This window comes from Falco punctatus (assembly GCF_963210335.1).
Source record: "Falco punctatus genome assembly, chromosome: 11".
In the NCBI taxonomy this organism is placed as follows: Eukaryota; Metazoa; Chordata; class Aves; order Falconiformes; family Falconidae; genus Falco; species Falco punctatus.
Window position 1 is genome coordinate 11448094 of NC_137591.1, and position 19071 is coordinate 11467164.

Genomic DNA, 19071 nt, shown 5'->3' on the forward strand with positions numbered 1-19071 from the left:
GATTTTGCAGGGGGAAGGATAGGGGAAAAGGTGGTTTCTTTCAGAGAAAAGCTTCCCATAGATGAATGTCTTCCAAACAGTATCTTTTAGTCTAGTTCCAGATTAAAAATAAATAAACAAATGGTATAGGGATTAAATTCCCAGACAATAACTCTTCTGGTGTTTTTTTTGTTTTGTTTTGTTTGTTTGTTTTCTTTAATTATTATTTTTGATTTGTTCCCAGAACTGCTTAATAAAACATGATGAGAACGGATACTCAGCAATAGTGGGAGACTTCGGTTTAGCAGAGAAAATTCCTGATCACAGGTACGTGAACTAATCAAAATACAGCAAGAGTTGCAGTGTGATTGCAGGCCAGAAGGATCACTGAGGCTATTGTTGCATTCTGAATCAAAATTAGCAAAAAATATCCTTAGTCTTCCATCTAGAATTGCAGGTTGGATGACCAAAACGCTCTAGCCTTAATTTTGATATTGTCCATTTTGATAGATTTAGTTGGTGACATTTATTCTTCAGAAATGCTCCAGTTGAGTAGAGGATTTACTCAAGCTTTTTAGTAGATCTTCTAAGTTAAAAAAAAATGCAAAAAACCCACCGAAACAAAAAACCACACAACAAAGCAAACAGAAAAATCAGCATTCTGAATTGGGATGATTTTGTAATAAATGTCCTCTGATAATTCCAAACAACTTTAATTAGCTTCTTTCCATTTTCATAAAAATATTCAGTGGCATTCCAGTATTATTTTCTTTAACCTCTGTGTTAGTTGTTAAGATTCAGGTTTATAATAAAGAGATACTAAAATTACTGTCTAACAGTAGGTCACCATTTTGCTTTCCCTAGGATGAAATTATAATCTTAACTCATTAGAGGAATGCATAGGTGACTGTCACAAGCTGTTGTCACAATTGGAAATAGTCCTTTTGTCATTCCTCCTTTAGGGAGATCAAGGACAAGGATGTCATTGTTCTCTCTGTATATTGACTTGTGTATTTCAGAGTATTCTGACTGTGAAATGTGCTTCTGCATAAAATAAATAAAAGCCTTCCAGCTCTTTTGACTGTAAAGGAAACAGTAAAAGTAGATCTCAGCTCTGCACTGTCTTTAAACTGTACACATCCTAAACGTGTATCTTGGGAGGTCTGAAGCCTTGCATTGACATAGATGAAATACTGACCTAAAAACTTATTAAAGTGAACATCTTAATTTCCAAACTACTGATAATACAGCCAATGTGTATCTTGTGTGCTGCTGTGGACTCTCTGCCCCATAAGGTGCTGAAAGCTTCAGCTGTATTCCTAAGAACCCGTCACAAAATCAGGAGGGCACCACTTTAATACCCAGATGCCCTGAAAACAGAGAGTAAGTGATAGCTGAAGTTAAGGTAGCTTGATACTAAAACAAACAAGGTAATAAAATTGTTACATTAGGCACCATTCTGGTTTGATCTAGTCTTACTGCATTTGAAAATGGAGGTTGTTTCCAGTTTGCTGGCTAGCAAGCCATGCTATTTTGAGGCCTTTTTTTTTTTTTTTTTTTTTAATAGGTATTCATTCAGAGTCAGCTGGCTGGCAAGCTGGAAGCCTTTAAGGCCCCCGTATTCAGCCATATGGAAACATTACAGATTTTTCAAATCGGCTCTATTCTGATTACTTTTAATTTTTCCCTATTAAAGGATTTATCTGGTCAATCTTGGCTTTTTTTTTTTTTAAATACCATTTGCAAGCAGGCTGTGCTGAATACTTTCAGAGCTGCTTATCTCTGAATATACATGCGGAGGTGGATACCTGCATGTCTTGCTGCATGGATGGAGAACCTGACATCTAGCCTGAAACTGCTGTCCATAAACGTTTAGATAAAGGAGCCAGCTCTGCCAAGAGTTTGGAAACCAAAACTATTGAACAGCCATGACCTTAAAATTTAAAAAATATTATTTTAAGTGGCCAGGCACTTGGAAACTGGAAATTAAATACGAGTAATTGATTGAAACATTATTTTTCTTTCACCTCCTCTTCCTGCTATTGAATGTTCCAGTGATTCCAGTGGGAAACCAGTGTAAAATACAGCATGCTTTGGAATCCAATTGTATCTACTTTATCTGGTGAAAGTTTCTGCAGATCCTTGGAGTTACAGAAAGTTAGTAGTGATGTCTGAGCATTTAATTAATGGTTCTTCTTGATGTTCCCCCACCCCACTCTCCTTTCCCCCTTTCTATTCCATATCTATGTAGTGAGAAGTTACCAGTGGTGGGTTCACCCTTCTGGATGGCACCAGAAGTTCTCAGAGATGAACCTTACAATGAAAAGGTAGGTACATGTTTCTCTTCAATAGTTATATAGAAGGTTTAGAATTTCCATAATATTAAACTTATTCTTTTCATTTGTGACATATCTGTACTCAGTAGGTCATTCGGACTGAGGGAGAGTTGAGTTGATTAGCTAGTATTTTTAATTCATAGTATGGATTCTTATACAAAAATAGAATTACCTTTACCATAATTCACTATTACGCTACTTTCATTCTCAAACAGCCCGCATGCAGAAATATGGTAATGGCTTGTTGGCCTAACACAACTTAATTTAACCAAGTCTCATGAGAAATGTAGTGGGATTGCTTCCCTGACCATACGTTAGTGAAATCTGGGTAGAAGTAAAAGGTCTGTATGTAAACTTGTACAATTCTTTTAATTAAAAAAATTTAAAACCCCCAACATTTCTCAAGGTAAGATACCCGAATAAAAATGCTCTCCAAAGGTATTTCTAAGTTTTCCTATATGCAGCATTGGAAAATGTTTCTTTCAGAGGAGGATCAGATCACGCTGGATTTTAGTAGTATTTTCAATCAAGCTGCTCTTTACATAGGATTTTCTCTCCCGTGTGCAACATAGTCTACTTCAGCCTTGCAAGCACAGCTTTTCTGTGATAAAGCCCACATCCTGTACCTTTTTATATCTAGTAGTCAATAATTACTACTTTAATTTAATTGGTGGTACTTTTAACTTGCAGGAAAGCAGTAGCTACCTCAGTAATGAATGCAGTAATTACCATTTCAAAGCTTTTTTAAGAGTTCCAATTGATCTAAATTAATAATAAAGTACCCAAATCTATGGTGCCACATTCTTCACTAACCCTAAGGCATGTAGGACTAAAGAGGAAGCAGGCCTCATACCTCATCAACATGAAAAGTGACCTATAAGCCTGTGCAATATGTAAGGGATGAGGAATGCCAGCTTCTGCTCCGTAGACTTGTGTGCCATATTTTCCTAAATTTCATTACATGATAAATTCAGGTGGTTCAAAATCTGACGAACTGTGCAGCTCCAGGGCTAGTCAGGTGATTGCTAAGTGTCATGGAAATTTCAGTGGAAATTGATGCTGACAGTGTTAACTAGGTATCTCAAGCTTTGGGAAAGACACTTTTCTCCAGAGGTACCGAACTGTGAGAAGAGAAAAATGAATATTTTTCTTAAAACCAGCATTAATGTTCTGGATAAGCTGTGATCATGTGTATTCTAAACCTCTCTTTCTAACCACAGTGATATATAGGCATATCATGTTTTGGCTATGCTTTTAATTACTCCCATTTGTAAGACATCAAATGCAACTTCACTATTCTTTGTGCCAGGAAGGATTTAATTATATTTTTTTTACATTGCGAAATTGAGTGGTTTGATGTTTTTTTTCTTGAAAGAGGTTTAGTTATTATTGCTGCTGTGCAACAAGAATGCTTTACTGTGAGCATGTGTTCCTTCACATGGAAGATGTTAGCTATAATGCAGTTGCTTACTGCTGTAAGGCTGCGGTGTTTGTTTCGTTGTTTCATGATAACCATTTGGGGTAGGGAGAAACCCAGTGGCTGATAAGAACGCTGAGTATTCATAGCAGAACCATGTGGCTATTTATTTTTTTTTTTCTCTTTCAGGCGGATGTGTTCTCCTACGGTATAATTCTGTGTGAGATTATAGCAAGAATACAGGCAGATCCAGACTATCTCCCTCGCACAGAGGTAAGTGGTTGTGTTTGTGACATTGGTGGTGGGTGGTAGGTGTGCCACGATATGGCGGGCCTTTACAACTTTTGGCACTGCTGCCAAAGATACGGTGAATAGGTGTTACATGAAAAATAGCCTCTAAAAGGCTTTTGTTCTTCTGTGCTGTTATTGTAAGAAGCTCCATTGAAGATGCTTTCATAGAAACGTTGTCCAGCTGCAGTCCTCATGGGAAATCCTTTCTGCCCCTAACTGGCAGAACATTGAGAGCATTGCAGCGACCTTGCTTTTGTAGAGTGATTAGCTTGGGTAGACTTCTTGCCCGGCTCAGAGCAGCACTTTTGGCACGCTGCACCCACTAAGCAGCCCCTCCTTGTGAAAGGGGCAGGAGCTATGTTAGCAGCAGCTGAAATATGCTCACCCTTATTTTTGCATGGGATGTGTTAAGCACTGATCTGAGCTAGAATTGACTAATTAAATGAAATACTTATGTTCCTCAGTTGCCTTTTGGTTGAGTCCCATCTGCAGAGTAGCTTTTGCCCCTCTATGTGGGGGGTCTTCCAAATTGTTTATCCACCTCCTGTTCTGAAAACACAGAATTGCTTAGGTCTTGAGCCGCGGCAGGTAAGAGATCCTGTTGTTTCTCTGCCCTTCAAATTTTCTAGAAGTGCATTTAATGAACTGGATAGTTTGTATTACCAATCTACCATCCACTGAAAAATTAACCATTTTAATTGATAGATTTTCATCATAGTGAGGCCTCTGGTTTTATAGCAGGCTGTTAATTCACACTGTGAAAGTTACCATGATGAAACGCCATAGTATAAGATACTGCTTCCAGATCCGCACAGGCAGCTCTTCAAGTGCAATGGATTGCAGCTGAGTCCAGAAGAAGGATGGGATTCGAAGTCAGCTGATTCTCTTACAGATATCTTGTATCAAATAATCCCCATTGGGAATGCTGCAGTTTGGAGCGTGCGTGAAGTTTTCTCCAAAACCTCTGTATGTGGCTGCTGAGAGATGGTGTTCATGGTTATTTCTGATAACTCCATGTAGGGACACCCTGAAAAGATGATGCTTTGGGCCAGACCTCTTTTATATCTCTATGCTGTGTTTTCATTTGTACAGAATTTTGGATTAGATTATGATGCCTTCCAGCACATGGTGGGAGACTGTCCCCCTGACTTCCTCCAGCTGGCCTTCAACTGCTGTAATGTGAGTATCTTAAGTGAATGGGTGAGGCCTAAACTGGAGTTCTCTAAATCCCCCTGGCTTTTCAAGATAGAGCTTAAAGCGTTTACAGAACAGACTTGAAGAGCCTACCTATAAAAGCAGTGTATATTCTGATAACCCAGAAAGTCCCTTGCAGTTTTTATAACCCTTCCTTTCCCCTTGCAAAAAGGTCTACTTTCAGTTTTTGCAATTCTGTGTTCTGTCATGCCAAACAAACAGGTCTGGCACACTGAACAGCTTCTTGCAGGCTGCTCAGGCTGATCATAACCAGTTGTATGCTATTGATACCGGCTGGCCCTCAGGCTGACAAAATCCAGCTGTTATTGTGTACAGACCTACTGAGCTGTGAAGAAATAGTTCTGAGTTGTTCTCACAAGTGGAGGGGACAAACAAATCAAGTAAAACTTAAGGCTCCCCAACAACTATAAGCCTACTTGTGCAAATACTTGTAATCATGTATGATCATACAAAAAGCTTACCAGCACAAGCTGTGGACAACTGCTGCCTTGAGGAAGAATGTTCTATTCCATTTGAGCAGGGGCTGGACTGCTCAGGGATGGAAGAAGCAAATGTTGCTCAGAGTCATTTTTCCATTGCTGCTCTTGTCCTGGATCTTACCTAGCACAAGTTAAAATAGCTCAAGAGCTCTTCTTACTCCCTGTAGCTTGCAACAGCTCCCTAAGCAAATCAGTAAATTTGTCAGAGTACAGAGTGTGTGCTTTGGTGTTGCCCCTGCTCTACTCTTTCAGTGAAATAGGGAAAGCAGAAAAAGATGTTTTCCTATGCCAGGAAATTCCACCTGCTACATTAGAACAACCTTCTTGCCGCTCTTGAGCGCTTCAAGTATGATTTGGTTTTTTTTTAATTATTGTACGTATGAATTTTTAGGTTTTACCTTGTGTTGTTAGTTGTTCTGGCATTGCTGACCATACCAGTTCTCTTCAGAAAGATCCATCTCAGGACCTGCAAGGCAGTAGCAGGGACGTCTTTGGGGTTTATTGTGTACAAACCAGCACTGTTCTCTTTGTACCAGAGGCGAGATCTGTCTGGGCTTGTCTGTTCTGAAAAAGCTTTTAGAGGGCTGGAAACAGGAATGAGGTCAAGCGGAATCTTTTTTAATAGTGTAATGAGGTTAACTTTCAGCTGCTGAATTAGTAATTGTTACCTACAGTAAACCTGTAACATATATACAGGATCAACGTTCAAAATGATGACGTGCCTTCTAAGTTACTACTTAAAGCAAGCTGCTTCCCCTCTAGTACAATTTTAGTGTTGGACTTTGTTTAGAGATCCATTTCTACTATGGTGAATATATAAATACAAACTGAATACATACTGAGGGGGCAGGAAGGGGGATATTTTACTTGGGCAAAGATGGGGTTTATTTCTATTACATTACTTTGTCAGATTATGTAACCAGACATGCTTCCACACAAGACAGACCAGTACACCAAGTAGTAAGGCTTATTAGCAGATGGAAAGATACAACTTTTTAAACTTTACAATTAGCAATGCCATTTAGGTGGGTTTTAATTAAAGCCACAGGGAGATGATGGAAGAATTACAAACTCTGAAAGAATGAGACAGCCAAGTTGTTCTGTTTAGTCCTTTTGAAATAACATTGATATATAATCTCTGACTGATAAATGGAGTCCAGAAAGAAACCCTTGAACTATAAAAGCTGTTTAAAACAAACAACTAAACAAAACCTCTTTGCAAGCCCTGAATCTAGCAGCTTCCCACCTTTTCAATTTAAAATAAATCCTTTTCATACAAGTTGATAATTAAATGTGAAGAGGTGTAATATACATAAGCTAGGACAGAATACTACTTTTCCCCTGCTTTACTTAGGTTTTTTGCAATGACAACACACTCCTTAGGATGGTTTTGAATTTCCTCAGTTCCTTCAGATTGTCCCTCTCTCTGACCACTGTTTAAGTAAAATAGCATGGACAAACCCACATGAATGTATTTGATTTCTGTGCATTCACAGATGGATCCAAAGTTGCGTCCTTCATTTGCTGATATTGTCAAAACACTGGAGGAGATTTTAAACCGTCTGAGAAATGAGGACTCGGAGAGGGAGAGAAAGTTTTTGAACCTTGACAACAGTGAAAGAAAACCCAAAGGTAAGTGTATTGCACGCAAGCATTGCTGCAGGCTAATAGCAAGAGGGAACAATGCTTCATATTTTGAAGACTGGAATTTTAGCTATATATGGTATTATTTACAGCTTATGAATTATTTTACTCAAAGCCTGAAAATTATTCTGGAGCAATACTATATACTTTGCCTGGCAGAGTGTCCTTTGGGAAAAAAACAGCTAACTGTTTCTTAAAGTGCCTCAAAAGATTCTGCCCACAAGCTCTTGAGGGGAAATTCAGAGTTCATTTGGGAACGGTTTTGTAAGTTGCTAATAGTATATGAAAATCCATCAACTTCTACTTTGTCCCTGCCATGCTTAGTGCATATACATAATTTCTTTTGGGTGTATATTACGTGTAACACTTAGAAGCTTCTTAAATTCCTTTTGGAGGACGAGCAGAGAAGATGCAAGAGTATTATAAAGTAATACTCTGAAAGACTGGGGAAAAGATGGGTCCCGGAGCTGCTTGGGAATGCTGGCCTTGAAGGGCTTTCTCTAAAGCTGTCGAGTGCCACCTGGTGTGGGGAGCAAACTGCAAACACTTCTTGTAGGCGGGGACATTCTCACTTGGGTATCTTTTATGTTAGTAGACTTCTGGCACTGGAAACTTAAGACTGCAGTAAAAATGGTTTCTCATATTGCATATCTAAATACACAATAGATAGGCGTGTGTATATATATATCTGCAACATGGTTATAGATTGAAGTAAGTTCTGTTTTTTAACCGCATGGAATGCATGCATGTGGTAGTTCTCCCACACCTGGAAAACCTCTGAAAGAGGTATCAGTTAAAAAGGAAAATTTTTGGTTTGGGTGTTTAGTTTGGTTTTTTTTCATTTTTCTGGCATTCTTCCTTTGGACTACATGTCAGATTTGTATCTTCTTAAAGAAGTATTATGTACTGTTCTTTCACTTGCATAGTCTTTACTAGGTGGAGTGACTATAGTCTAAACTGTGGTAGTATTTAAGGGGAAAAGGGGAAATCCATATCTGCTTATTCTGGAAGTGGTAATCAAAAGGAGATATCGCTTCTTTATATTTGTTATTGTTTTACCATAGCTCTTCAGAGGCACCTTGAGAGCCAGTGGCAGATGCATGACCCAAACACTCAAGGAGTTAGAATCTTTTCCTAAACTGTTAAATTTTCCCATCTTGTTCTAGTGTTACAGCTTTTATTTATATATAGATACCTATTGAAAAATATGTCTGCGTGTCTGCCTGTGTGCAAATGTATATGCATATGTACACCTTTTTAACTGCTACTTTTTAGGGTCAAACTCTCATATATCCCTACTTTCTGTATCAGATAACGAACTGAATGAAGGCTGGAATGGAATCATCTCAACTTTTCTTGGTATCAGGAGGGGCATTTATTTTGGTCTTAGACTTTTCCCATCAGGGTGAAAAAGTCCCAGATCCTTTGGTAACTGTGTTTTGTACTTATTCTCTTTCATGGTCATTATCATCAACAGATCTTGGGCAACCTCTGCTGGAAGCCAGAATGATAAATCTAGAAACATGCAAATTGTTCTTCTCCAAGACCACCCCGTGCCATCTCTGCTGTGTTCAGGGTACTAGCAGTAAGGAGGTTTGAAGGGGACCTAAAATACAGGGTTTGGATAGAAGAAGAAAAGAATTCCTCATTTGTACCAAATTTTTGTACAGTTTCCTCCTTTGTTTTTTCTGAAGACAACATTGTCTTGCCAAGTTAGCATCCCTCATAACGTGGGTGGCATACTTCATCATAAAGTGGTAAAGAAGCAGTCCAATTTCAGTGCCTAGGGAAGTAAGATGCCATTAGCTGAATTTGCATTTCCTCAGGTCTTCAAGATGACTTCTGATTAGCCTGAGATATGAGTAAAGAGGAGGAAATATTTTAAATGTAAGACAATCCAAACTACATTTAAAAGGTACTTTTAATTTTAAAAGGTACCGTGGACAGGGTTGCCAAATCTCCATGTTTGAAACCAATAATGCACTGAGGAGAAGAGAATGGTGTGCTTGCGTTTGTGCAGGAACTTGTAAGGAACGAGCAGATGGTGCTTACAGAAGATACTTTGGAACATCAGAAATGCAGGTTTTTCTTTACAGTTATCATGAAGGTTCTGCAAGTGAGCAGACATGCAGGTGTATAGCACCTTTAAGCTAAGAGTATTTCTCTTCTTCTACTCAGGGGCAATTGAAAAAGGACCAGGAGTAAAACGTTTGAGTTCCCTGGATGATAAGATCCCACCCAAGTCACCTCGTCCACGTCGGAATATCTGGTTGTCACGCAGCCAGTCGGATATCTTCTCCCGCAAGCCTTCCAGGAAGATAAATGTGCAGGACCCCTACTATACGCCAAACAAAGGGTTAGGCCGGAAAGTTAATCCCTTCAGTGCCCGGGAGGACCTCAAGGGGGGGAAGATCAAATTCTTTGACATGCCAAGCAAGTCTGTGATTTCCCTGGTGTTTGACTTACATTCTCCAGAGGCAGGTGGAGGCCTGAAAGCCAGCCAGTCCCAGTTCCGGCAGGCGTATAGCACAGACTGGCAAGAATTTTCCCATCTTCCTGGGAGGAGATGCAGGTCACTTCCACTCTCCCCTGAATTGCTGCACAAGGAATATGGCCTGTTTGGGGGACTGTCTTCAACTGTCAGCAGGTGTGACCCAATCCAGCTGGGTGCAGAGGTTCGGCAAAAACTCCTGAGTAGCAGTAAATATGGTGTGTCAGAGATTCCCCCCTTTCAAGCCAAACCTCACAGGTCAGAATTTCTTCCTTTGCCAGGACAAGAGGAGGATATGGACTGTTCAGATGGGCCAGTGGCCCAGGAGGAAAATGGGTTTTGCCCTGTTGAGAACACATGTGGAGATCCAGCATGTAATCAACCATTAGCGCTGGCCCAGCCTGAGCCGCTGTCTTACAAAGAACTCCCAGTTGAGAATTCAGTGAACTCTGAGGGACATGGCTCCTCACAAGTGTTTGCAGGTTGTCTCCCTTCTGAAGAGATGGAGGTGGAAGACAACCTACTGAAAAGTACTCCTCTAGAGTCTACAAAGCCTCTGTTCAGTGTTAGTCCTTCCACTGAGCTGAAGAGAGAGGCATGGCCCTTCAGGGAGCAGGATGGGGACAGTCCTGCCCCGTTGTCTCAGACCTCCTCCAACATCTCAGCAAGTGGCAGCACACAGTCAACTTGTGACATATGAAGAGAGGCCTCAAACTGAGCATGTCCTTGAGGGAACTCTTGTTCCCAGTTGCTTAAACTGTTTTTCTATAGTGCTGGGCTTGCCGTTTGAAAGAGACTCAGCAGACGGTAGGAACTGGCTGTCAAGCAGATAGCTGCAGACAGTGTCTGGAGAGACTGATTATTTTAACTTTATTTCAAACTGTGCTTATTCCCTTCCCTGATTTGCATTAGGTGGGGGAACTGCTCCAGCCAGAATGGCCACGTGGGCCCCACAGTCCTTCTAAGAGGCAGCAGCCAGAGCAGGTGCTGCTTAAAGTTTTACCTGAATTCCAGCATGGAGCATTTCAAGGCCTTAAGCTTCATGTTGGGTAGAAAGAGTGACCTGTAGGTTTTCCTCTGACTGACCAGCTGCTCTAAACCACCGCAGATTTTGTGTTAACATTATGCAGCAACACACGTGAGTCGGAGCCTCTGTTTTAGACACAGGCACAGAGATAATTCAGAGCTATGCTGAGCACATAGGAATGTTCTGTGGTCCCAGAGCTGCTGTGAATGCTCTTGCAACATTAAAGCTCTTCTTTCAAAAGCAGCAAAACCAAAACCCCTCATGCTGGTTGCAATCTGCAGGCTGAGTCACATGATAAGTACTTTGCAATTAATGAGAATTTGTTCCCTGGTGTTCTATTTTCCCTTGGGATTTGGAAATGATGTGTTAACACATTAGTGTAGGGAAGCGGGATGCAGTAAGCACCGCTCTCCTCCTTGCACAGCTCTTCATGTACCTCAACCTGAATGTGGAGGAAGATTTGCCCTGGGCTCAAGAGGAGAGCGATATTCTAGGCATTGACAGTTCTGAACTTCTGGAGAAACTGCCAGTGAAAGTACCCGTTGTACTGAGCTTTTGGGGGGCGAGGGCTGTTCCCTCTTAGGAGCTGAATGAACATTGTGATCTGTTTCTGCAGAATAGTTAGTTAAATACAGTATCTACATCACAGGTGACTATTACACTAAGCTAAAAGGGTCACGTTCATCTCCCTCCCTGGTACGACATCCCACGTCACTGATATCATTGCAGTAATGATGGCTCTTTATTTAAAATCAGACTGCTTGGTAGAGGACAGGAATCCCCTGCTCAGGGGAAGTTGCCAAGCAGTGTCGCAGCCACACAAGTGCTCTTGGAGAGGATAGACGGTAGACTCACAGAAGGGCTTTGAATTTTCAAACTGAAGAAGATTAGTTTGTCCCAAATTGACTTTTTTTTTTCTTCTACAGAAAGAAGCTGTTACCTTCATTGGTGTCTGCTGTCACTGAATAGGATTATCTTTCCCCCCCCCCTCCACCAGCAGGTACATGTGAAAGCAGCAGTACATAAGCTTTAATGCTGCTTGCTGGAACCGGCATCAGAGATCCCTGTTCTGGGACGTGATGTACAGGAAAGCTTGTTCTGTGATGATGTTTGTGCAACATCCTCCCCTTTTCCAGTATCATAGGCCCACCAACATGGGATGTGTAATTTTTTTTAGTTTTTTTTTTAACCTGTATTATCATTCCTAAGTGAGGTATGCATTGCATGCCTGCTGAACAGATGGTAATGCAGTGGAATCACCCAGGTAGCCTGTTACCCTTTCTTTCTGCTCTCTTAAAAGGGTGGAAAATGTAAGCTAGTCTCTGATGGAAGCAAAACTATTTCTATTCTTTTCCCATCTCAAAGAAAGGATGAAGAAGAAAGCCTTAGTTCCTTCTTGGCTGAGATGTTTATCCTTTCCAGAGATGTAGGTAACTATTCCATGAGTGATAATGACGATGACTTCCTCTTGTGAAGTAGGAAGTTACCCTTTGCAGTGGCTGCATAGAATTAAGTAAGAAACCCGGTCACTGAGTTTCTTAGCACAGTCCATACCAGATCAGGCAGCTGTTAGGAGTCTGAAAGAGAAAATACCTATACTTACCAAGCTCACCCCTGTTGGCCCACACACTTCTCTGCCTCGTGAAGGTGTTGCTGATCTGTAGAGTGTCTTGTGTATCCTGTCTGCAGCGTGCGGAGCAGCTTGTATGGCTGACGCTGCGTGTGTGCGATTTCCGTTGAGGACAGGGCAAGCAGAACTCAGCTGCCAGCTCGTTGCCTGCCTGGTGCCGGCCCCCCCACCCTCCTCCCCCCGCAGTCTTTTATACAATTGTAATCTTTCGGGAGGGAAACCATCAGCACCAGCTTCTGTTGTCACGAGATGCATTTAGGTGTGTGACTTCAGAAAAACAAGCAATAATAAGAAATAGTTTACTTCTGGATCACCAGGCAGCAAGGAGACTGTCCAGCACCCTACAGCTACCTGCTCGGTAGAGCCCCCTCGGAGAGCACACGCACACCCCTCTGGCTGCTCTGTGGCTCCCACTCGTCCTGGTTGTCGGCACCGACACCGCATCGTGCAGCCTGATGCCCTCTCTGACTCTGACTGCAAAGCCTGTGCAGTCAGGCTTGGGGTACCTCTGTGGTACCCATCACAGTGACCTCATCTGTTTTCTTACACCACAGTCTCTTAAAATGTTCCCCTGTCCTGAACAGCTCTCTTACAAAGCAGCATGGCTAAAATTTCATTTTCTTAAATGTTCACTCTCAGCACAGCCAGCTGACGTGCATAGGGCACATGTATCAACTTTTCTAGCTCTTTGTATTGAGGTGGAGATATCAGAAATGCCAAGGAATAGCAACTCAGGCCTTTCCTTCTGGGTCTGCATGGGAAAAGAGGCATGGGTATGAAACTGGAGTAAAAGGCCACTTAAAAATAGCGAAGTGATTGCTAAACCCCAGTGTTTCCGAGGGTCTGGATGCAGTTGGCACTCAGTACATCTCATCCCTTTGGTTATGTAAAGCTGAATCTAGGTTGCACCTAGTAACTACTGCTAGGTTTTCTGCCTACCTGAGGGTGCTCCTCTACAGAGGGACATTTTCTGACAGCTGCTGGTGGACATGAATATGAACATGTGGTCAGCAAACTCCTTGTTTTATGGTGATGTGACAAAGTTTTATTGTGATTGGATTTTATCACGATTTTTGACTTGCTTATGGGAGCGGTTCTTGCTCTTTTAAAACTTTCTATACATTGCTAGGTTTCCTGAAGAGAGAAAAGATATTTTTAATTCACTTTATATCTCTCTATGTTGAATTCATTTAAAGGTCTGTTATAAGCTATTTTTGTTGTGGTTGCAGGTTGATAAAATGCAACTAAGAGAATGCATGTAAACTGCTGCCCCTCAAAAGCAGTGCGGACAAGGGGCTATAGTAAACTTATACTTGTTGGAGAGGCATTGGTGTATTATGTGTGACAGAATATTGGTATTTTTTTGCCAGTACAACTAAAGACACTTGAATAATTCCTGTTTGCACTTAATGCTATTGTTTATATTGCATGTCACTACATTTCTATGCAAAACAAATAACCTTTTTTTGGGAGGAGGGGCAGCCAGATATTTGATTAAGTATAAAGATCTTTGCGAGATGATCTATTTTCGTATTTATGAAGGAGTTTTACGTCTTAATATTTTGCAGTCTGTAAATAGCTCAACTTGTAATTAAAGGCTTAGGAAGAAGTTTGTAGCCTGTGTATAATAGTAAGTTAACACTGCCAGAAAAAAAATCTTTGCAAAACAACTTTTCTAATATTGCGGATATTTATGAATATGTAAAGAAAGCACGTCTTCTTTTTATGTTGATTGACCTTCTGACTTTTTTTTGAACTATAGAAATGGTGTATGTTTTATTGGAACTGCAATAAGAAGTAACCAAAGATGAATCCAGTTAAATATTTTCATAATTTTTTTCTTGGTCAGGTTTTGTAAACTTTCCCAACTTGCTTTCAAAATAAAAATGAAATCAAGGCCTGAGTCTTGTCATTAACAGACAACTCTAGGATCAAAAAGCTGGTTCAAATGCTTACTTAAGCTATGAATGACATTAATACCTGGCTTGAGATTGTATTTGCAATTACTCCGTGCTGAATTATAAACAAAGAAAACTCACCGTTAATCAGTGTTATTTCTCTCTGCTATCTTACTAAGTGTTACACTACTCAATCCATGTTGGAGAGGTGTACTTCTCCTCCCTCTTTTCCAACCTCACCCCACCTTCACAGCCCAATGTGCCACTAAGGAACAACAGGGGGAACTCCCACTGACAGCAATTTAATCAGTCAGAAGTTAAAAAAAAAAAAAAAGCAAGAGTAAGAAACTTGTTCCCCTTCTGGTCAGTTCTTGATGGAATAAAGAACTTAAAACTGGAGGGGAATAAAAAGCCTAGTTAAGTGAGGAGTCCTCTAGCTCTATCCACTGGCCCAGGCCAACTTCATCTTCTGGCTGTGAGCTTTGGAAGATTTAGAAAACAAGCTCTTTGCTATTTGAAGCGGCACCGATTTCCCGCTGAGGTACAGTTTATTATGGCAGTCTGGCAACCAGGGCCCTGCACCCATGTCCATGTTTTTTCCTTTCTTGAGCATCCAGACGTAAGCCATGATGTAGCCAGTCATGAATGCATCAAAGCCAGCTCTGTGTGTGCCCCCCTGGGAAGGGGGGCCATGGGTTTCCTTCTCCTTTTCTGTGGCACATGCTGCTTCAGTCTCAGGGATGTCTGGGTGATGGACTGAGTCCATCCCTGTGGGAACCTCTGGCTTCACCTCCGCTTGGTCACTGCCAGAGGCGTTCCCCTCGGCTGAAGGGCTCACAGCAGCTGCTGCCTGGGCAGCAGTTCCTTCGGTGCTCCCCACATCCTTTTCCCATTGTGCGCTGGTGTCTGAGCTGATCTCTGCTTCTGCATCCATGGAGTTTTCCTCCAGTGATTTGCCCTCACTGTTGCATGTGATCTCTTCCAGCTCTGTAGCAGCTACAGGTTCATAGCAGCTCTGTTTTCGTGGTGGTCCCTCCTCCCCATTCTGAACCTGCTCTGTTTCTCTCCCTGAGCCTTCCTGTTCAAACACCTTTGCGGGCTCTTCTGTATTCTTCCAACGCTTCCATTTTTGCTTCCGTTTCTTCCGCTTCTGTTCCCCAAGCTTGTCGTCCTCATCAATTATGAGGTCAATGTTATGAGACTGCAGACACTTCACCCCTTTTGGACACCAGCCATAGGCCTAGGGAGAGAGAGAGAGAAGCCTGTATCCACCAGCCTCCTGGTTACAGCAGCCTCTCACCATAACAATTACGTGAAGCAGCGCCGATTATCCCCCGCTGCTGAGGGCGTGTGGGGCTACAGTGGGGGCACCGTGTCCAGTTACGGTCCCACAAGACACAAGAAAGGCTCTGACAAACGGCAGTGAGTGCGGCAGGGAGCTGTCAAGGTGCAGCACACGATGCATGAGGAGAGGCCAAGGAAGGCGGGTTTGTTCTACCTGGAGAGCACCAGGCTAAAGGGCTGGGGATACTGAGTTGCTGCCTGCAGGTACCTAAAGCAGAGGTTATAGAGAAGATGGAGCTGAACTCTTCTGAGGGGGGCACAGGGGAAGGTTATGTGTGAACAGTCAAGGGAAACTGTGACTAGATACATAGAAAAGCATTTTTCACAGCAAATGGTCAAGCACTAGAACAGGGGCCTGGAGAGGTTTTGTAGTCTCTGTCCTCAGATGCTTTCAAAATTCACTGAACAAGCTCTGAGCAACATTGAGTTTGTGGTTGGATGAGAAACTTCCAGAGATTTCCCCAACCTGTGTTGTTTTGTGACAGTAACTTGCAACATCTGGAAGAGCTTTTCTCCCTGAAACCTCTGAAATCAGTTATGATCTGATCAGAAGGACTATGTTTACCGCAGTAGCAGCACCAGGACTCGAGATGCTATGGATCACACTGTGCTACGGTGCCAGATGCTGCAGACAGGCAATGTTTTGGGTTTTTTTAAATATCTAATCAAGTAATGGGGAAGGGAAGAGGTGGCATTTCTTGCTCAGAAGACAAGCCAAACTAATTTAGATCTTAAAGACCTCCAAAGGCAGAAATGTGTACTGTAACTCACACCATCCTGCTATTTAGGGCTATATAATCTCCTTCTGAATCTCCGTGTCTAACTTGTGGAATTCACTGCCTCCAGAGTGAATAGAACATCCTATTGCCCTTTCAGTCATGAAGCCACCTGAAGCCTGAAAAATCTTCCTTGTACTGTGAAGCAAGCAAGGGAAAGTTCCCAGGTGTTTTACTACTTCCTGCTCTGGCTACATGTGGCTCTTTCCATGGAGCCAAGGAAGAAGCAGGGATTCATGTTACTTACCGAAAATTTCTCACAGACAGGCACCTTATTTCCCCGTCCCGTGTTGTGGCTTTCTTCTTCCAGAGAGCAGTGGCGGTAGTCGATATAACGGGACATGTTGGCAGGGTAGTGGCAGAACTCAATGGTGAGGTGCTGGCCATTGGAGTCCTTCAGCTTGCAGTTCTCTCGCTTGCTGGAACAAATAAGAGCAGAGTTACGCAGTTACCTCACTGAAGGTACCACAGTGTGCGTGCACCAGCTCTACGCTGCTCTCCACCAAGCCTCAACTCCACTGGTTTCCTTCTCTTGAGCTTTAGCCCCAGCTCAACAGCTGGCTGGAAAGAAACTCAGCCTCAGGAGAACAGCTTTAGTAAGTAGTTGCTTCCATGCCGATTTAAAGGTTGGTTTCTCTTATGCCAACATACAGGCAGGGACAACAGTGTCTCCAGTGTAGCTATGGGAAAAGGAGACGCATATTTAAAGACAAACTATTAAGGGCACTAAGATATATGTTAGTCTTCATAATGTCAATGATGAAGAAAAAAAGCCCCAGAATGATGTGTCATGTAGAGCACCCAGCAGTCACCACCCAGACAGGTCAAACCTGGGCGACGAAGACAAGGAAACGTCTTTCACCTTATGAGAAAAGAACTGTTTTGTCCCAGGAGCTGGCTAAAAGGGCCAAAACCTTTGGAAAAGCTCCAGGTAACTAGAATTGTGGGTTAAAGCATTTAAGAGGTCAGTTCAAAAAGTATTTTTCTCTTGTCAAAACAAAGCATTCTCATGTTTGAGAACAGCCATCTTGAATGTTTTCAGACCTGTCAAAGTGGCATTTCCTGATATAAAACAGTCACTAAAGATACCATTTTTCCTCTGTGTGAAGTGTGACTTCAGTTTAATGGAGATTCAAGGGGCTGTATCGCTGCCAGGGGCTTGTTTAGATGGTGTGGGGAGCGCAGAATGAGGGGCCAGACTGATACATGAACTAAACGGACGTGTCCTGGAACAAAAGCACAACCTTCACTTGGAAGGAAAGCAATGGGAGTGGTAACTGGCCGCACGCAGCATCATGTGCAGGATGCACAGCAGACCTGGTCAGCGTCAGGAAGCGCGGGGAGCACCCACCCTTTAACTGCACCATCCCTCACAAAAATGAGTTGTAACAGCAGACCCTGCAGGCACAGCCCTATTTTCATTCGCTCTCTAGCTGAGTTTTAAGGGTGTCTCTTCCATGTGTGTTCCTGTGGTAGCCCTGTGGCACTACCAGACCAGAGCCACATAGCGAATCAATTAGTTTTCAGTTAGATCAGGTCACGGTGTGGTCAGTCCTCCACTGGCACATTTTGAAATTCTGTTCAGCAGTTGCCCACCGAACAGATAAGGTGTATTACAAAACGCACCCTTATGGACTCAGCACTTGTCCTGGAAATGTGAAAAGCACAGGGCGGAGTCACCTGAAAAGCACTTTTCTTCACTCACTGGGATAATACAAAGACCCCACCCCCTTGCCTGGAAAAACAAAACAACAAAATACCGCTGCTCCCTTTGCCTTTCCTCCTGTTAAGCTTTAAATACCAGAGTGCTGCTCACCACTTCTTGTAAGCATACTCCAGGTAGGATGCTACAAAGCGAGTCTCAAACTCTGAAGCATATTTGGTGTCGTATATTCCTGCTGGGAACATTTCTGAGAGGTCTGTGGTGAAGGTGCCGAGGCTGTCTGGGAGGTGAGCATAGAAGCACTGGTACAGGAAGACCAGATCGATCAGGCCGTTATGGAGAATGAGAGGTTTCTTCGCTCGTATCAGCTCCAGAAAAAACCCCCGAACACTCTGGCTCTGGTTCTCATTACCCTGTAAGAAGAAGGATTACTCAACGAGCCTTAGCACCTTGACTTGCTGTCACCCTGGGAAGTCCTCAGTGCCTGCTGTAGCAGAATGCTGCCTACAGCTACAACCTGCTCTGACCAAAGAGAGGCCCAAATACTTGGAAAACCAACTGCAACAATCATCAGCCTGGATATAAAACAGCAGGGAGGTGAAAGGGATAACGCTGTAGTCAAGACCTCAGCGTGAGCCCACCTTCACTCAGCAGCTGTGCAAGGGAGATGCCAGGGTCGGGGGAAGCCAGCAGCCTCCCCGGCAGCCTGGAGCAGAGCAAGCCGAGGTGTCTGAAGGAGAGCGGCTCGGTACCTTGTCGTTGCCCTTGTGGTAGGGAATCCCTTGGGAATACTGCTTGTTGAAGTCAAAGCCGTGCTGCACCAGGAACTGCACCGACTGAGGCTCGACAACGTAGTCCTCCATGCAGAGGAGCGTCAGGTT

General features: G+C 42.7%; 2 protein-coding genes across 3 annotated transcripts in view; one reads left to right on the forward strand and one right to left on the reverse strand.

Moving 5' to 3' along the window:
- TESK2 (testis associated actin remodelling kinase 2) overlaps positions 1 to 14405 on the forward strand; it is a 93201-nt gene extending 78796 nt beyond the window's left edge. For both annotated transcript variants that reach the window (XM_080406135.1, XM_080406136.1), the window contains 6 exons: positions 224 to 306; positions 2231 to 2306; positions 3922 to 4005; positions 5116 to 5202; positions 7214 to 7349; positions 9540 to 14405. In XM_080406135.1, coding sequence (XP_080262261.1) covers positions 224 to 306; positions 2231 to 2306; positions 3922 to 4005; positions 5116 to 5202; positions 7214 to 7349; positions 9540 to 10552 — 1479 coding nt within the window. In that variant the 3' untranslated portion in view covers positions 10553 to 14405. The remainder of the gene's footprint in view (positions 1 to 223; positions 307 to 2230; positions 2307 to 3921; positions 4006 to 5115; positions 5203 to 7213; positions 7350 to 9539) is intronic.
- A 288-nt stretch (positions 14406 to 14693) lies between these two features.
- On the reverse strand, positions 14694 to 18935 carry TOE1 (target of EGR1, exonuclease). The gene is made up of 3 exons (XM_080406176.1): positions 18344 to 18935; positions 16775 to 16946; positions 14694 to 15647 (listed from the first exon to the last, which is right to left on the reverse strand). Exons 1-3 carry the CDS (start codon positions 18433 to 18435, stop codon positions 14847 to 14849), a joined length of 1065 nt encoding a protein of 354 aa, XP_080262302.1. The 5' UTR covers positions 18436 to 18935; the 3' UTR covers positions 14694 to 14846.
- Between the last annotated feature and the right edge of the window lie 136 nt (positions 18936 to 19071).

Excerpts from the sequence above, each read along its gene's own strand:
- TOE1 (XM_080406176.1), bottom strand. The coding sequence starts at position 18,435 with ATGTTCCCAGCAGGAATATACGACACCAAATATGCTTCAGAGTTTGAG. Across the intron at positions 16,947-18,343 it reads GAGTATGCTTACAAGAAGTG|CAAGCGAGAGAACTGCAAGC; the intron begins GTGAGCAGCACT and ends TATTTGTTCCAG. Across the intron at positions 15,648-16,774 it reads CTGTCTGTGAGAAATTTTCG|GCCTATGGCTGGTGTCCAAA; the intron begins GTAAGTAACATG and ends CTCTCTCCCTAG.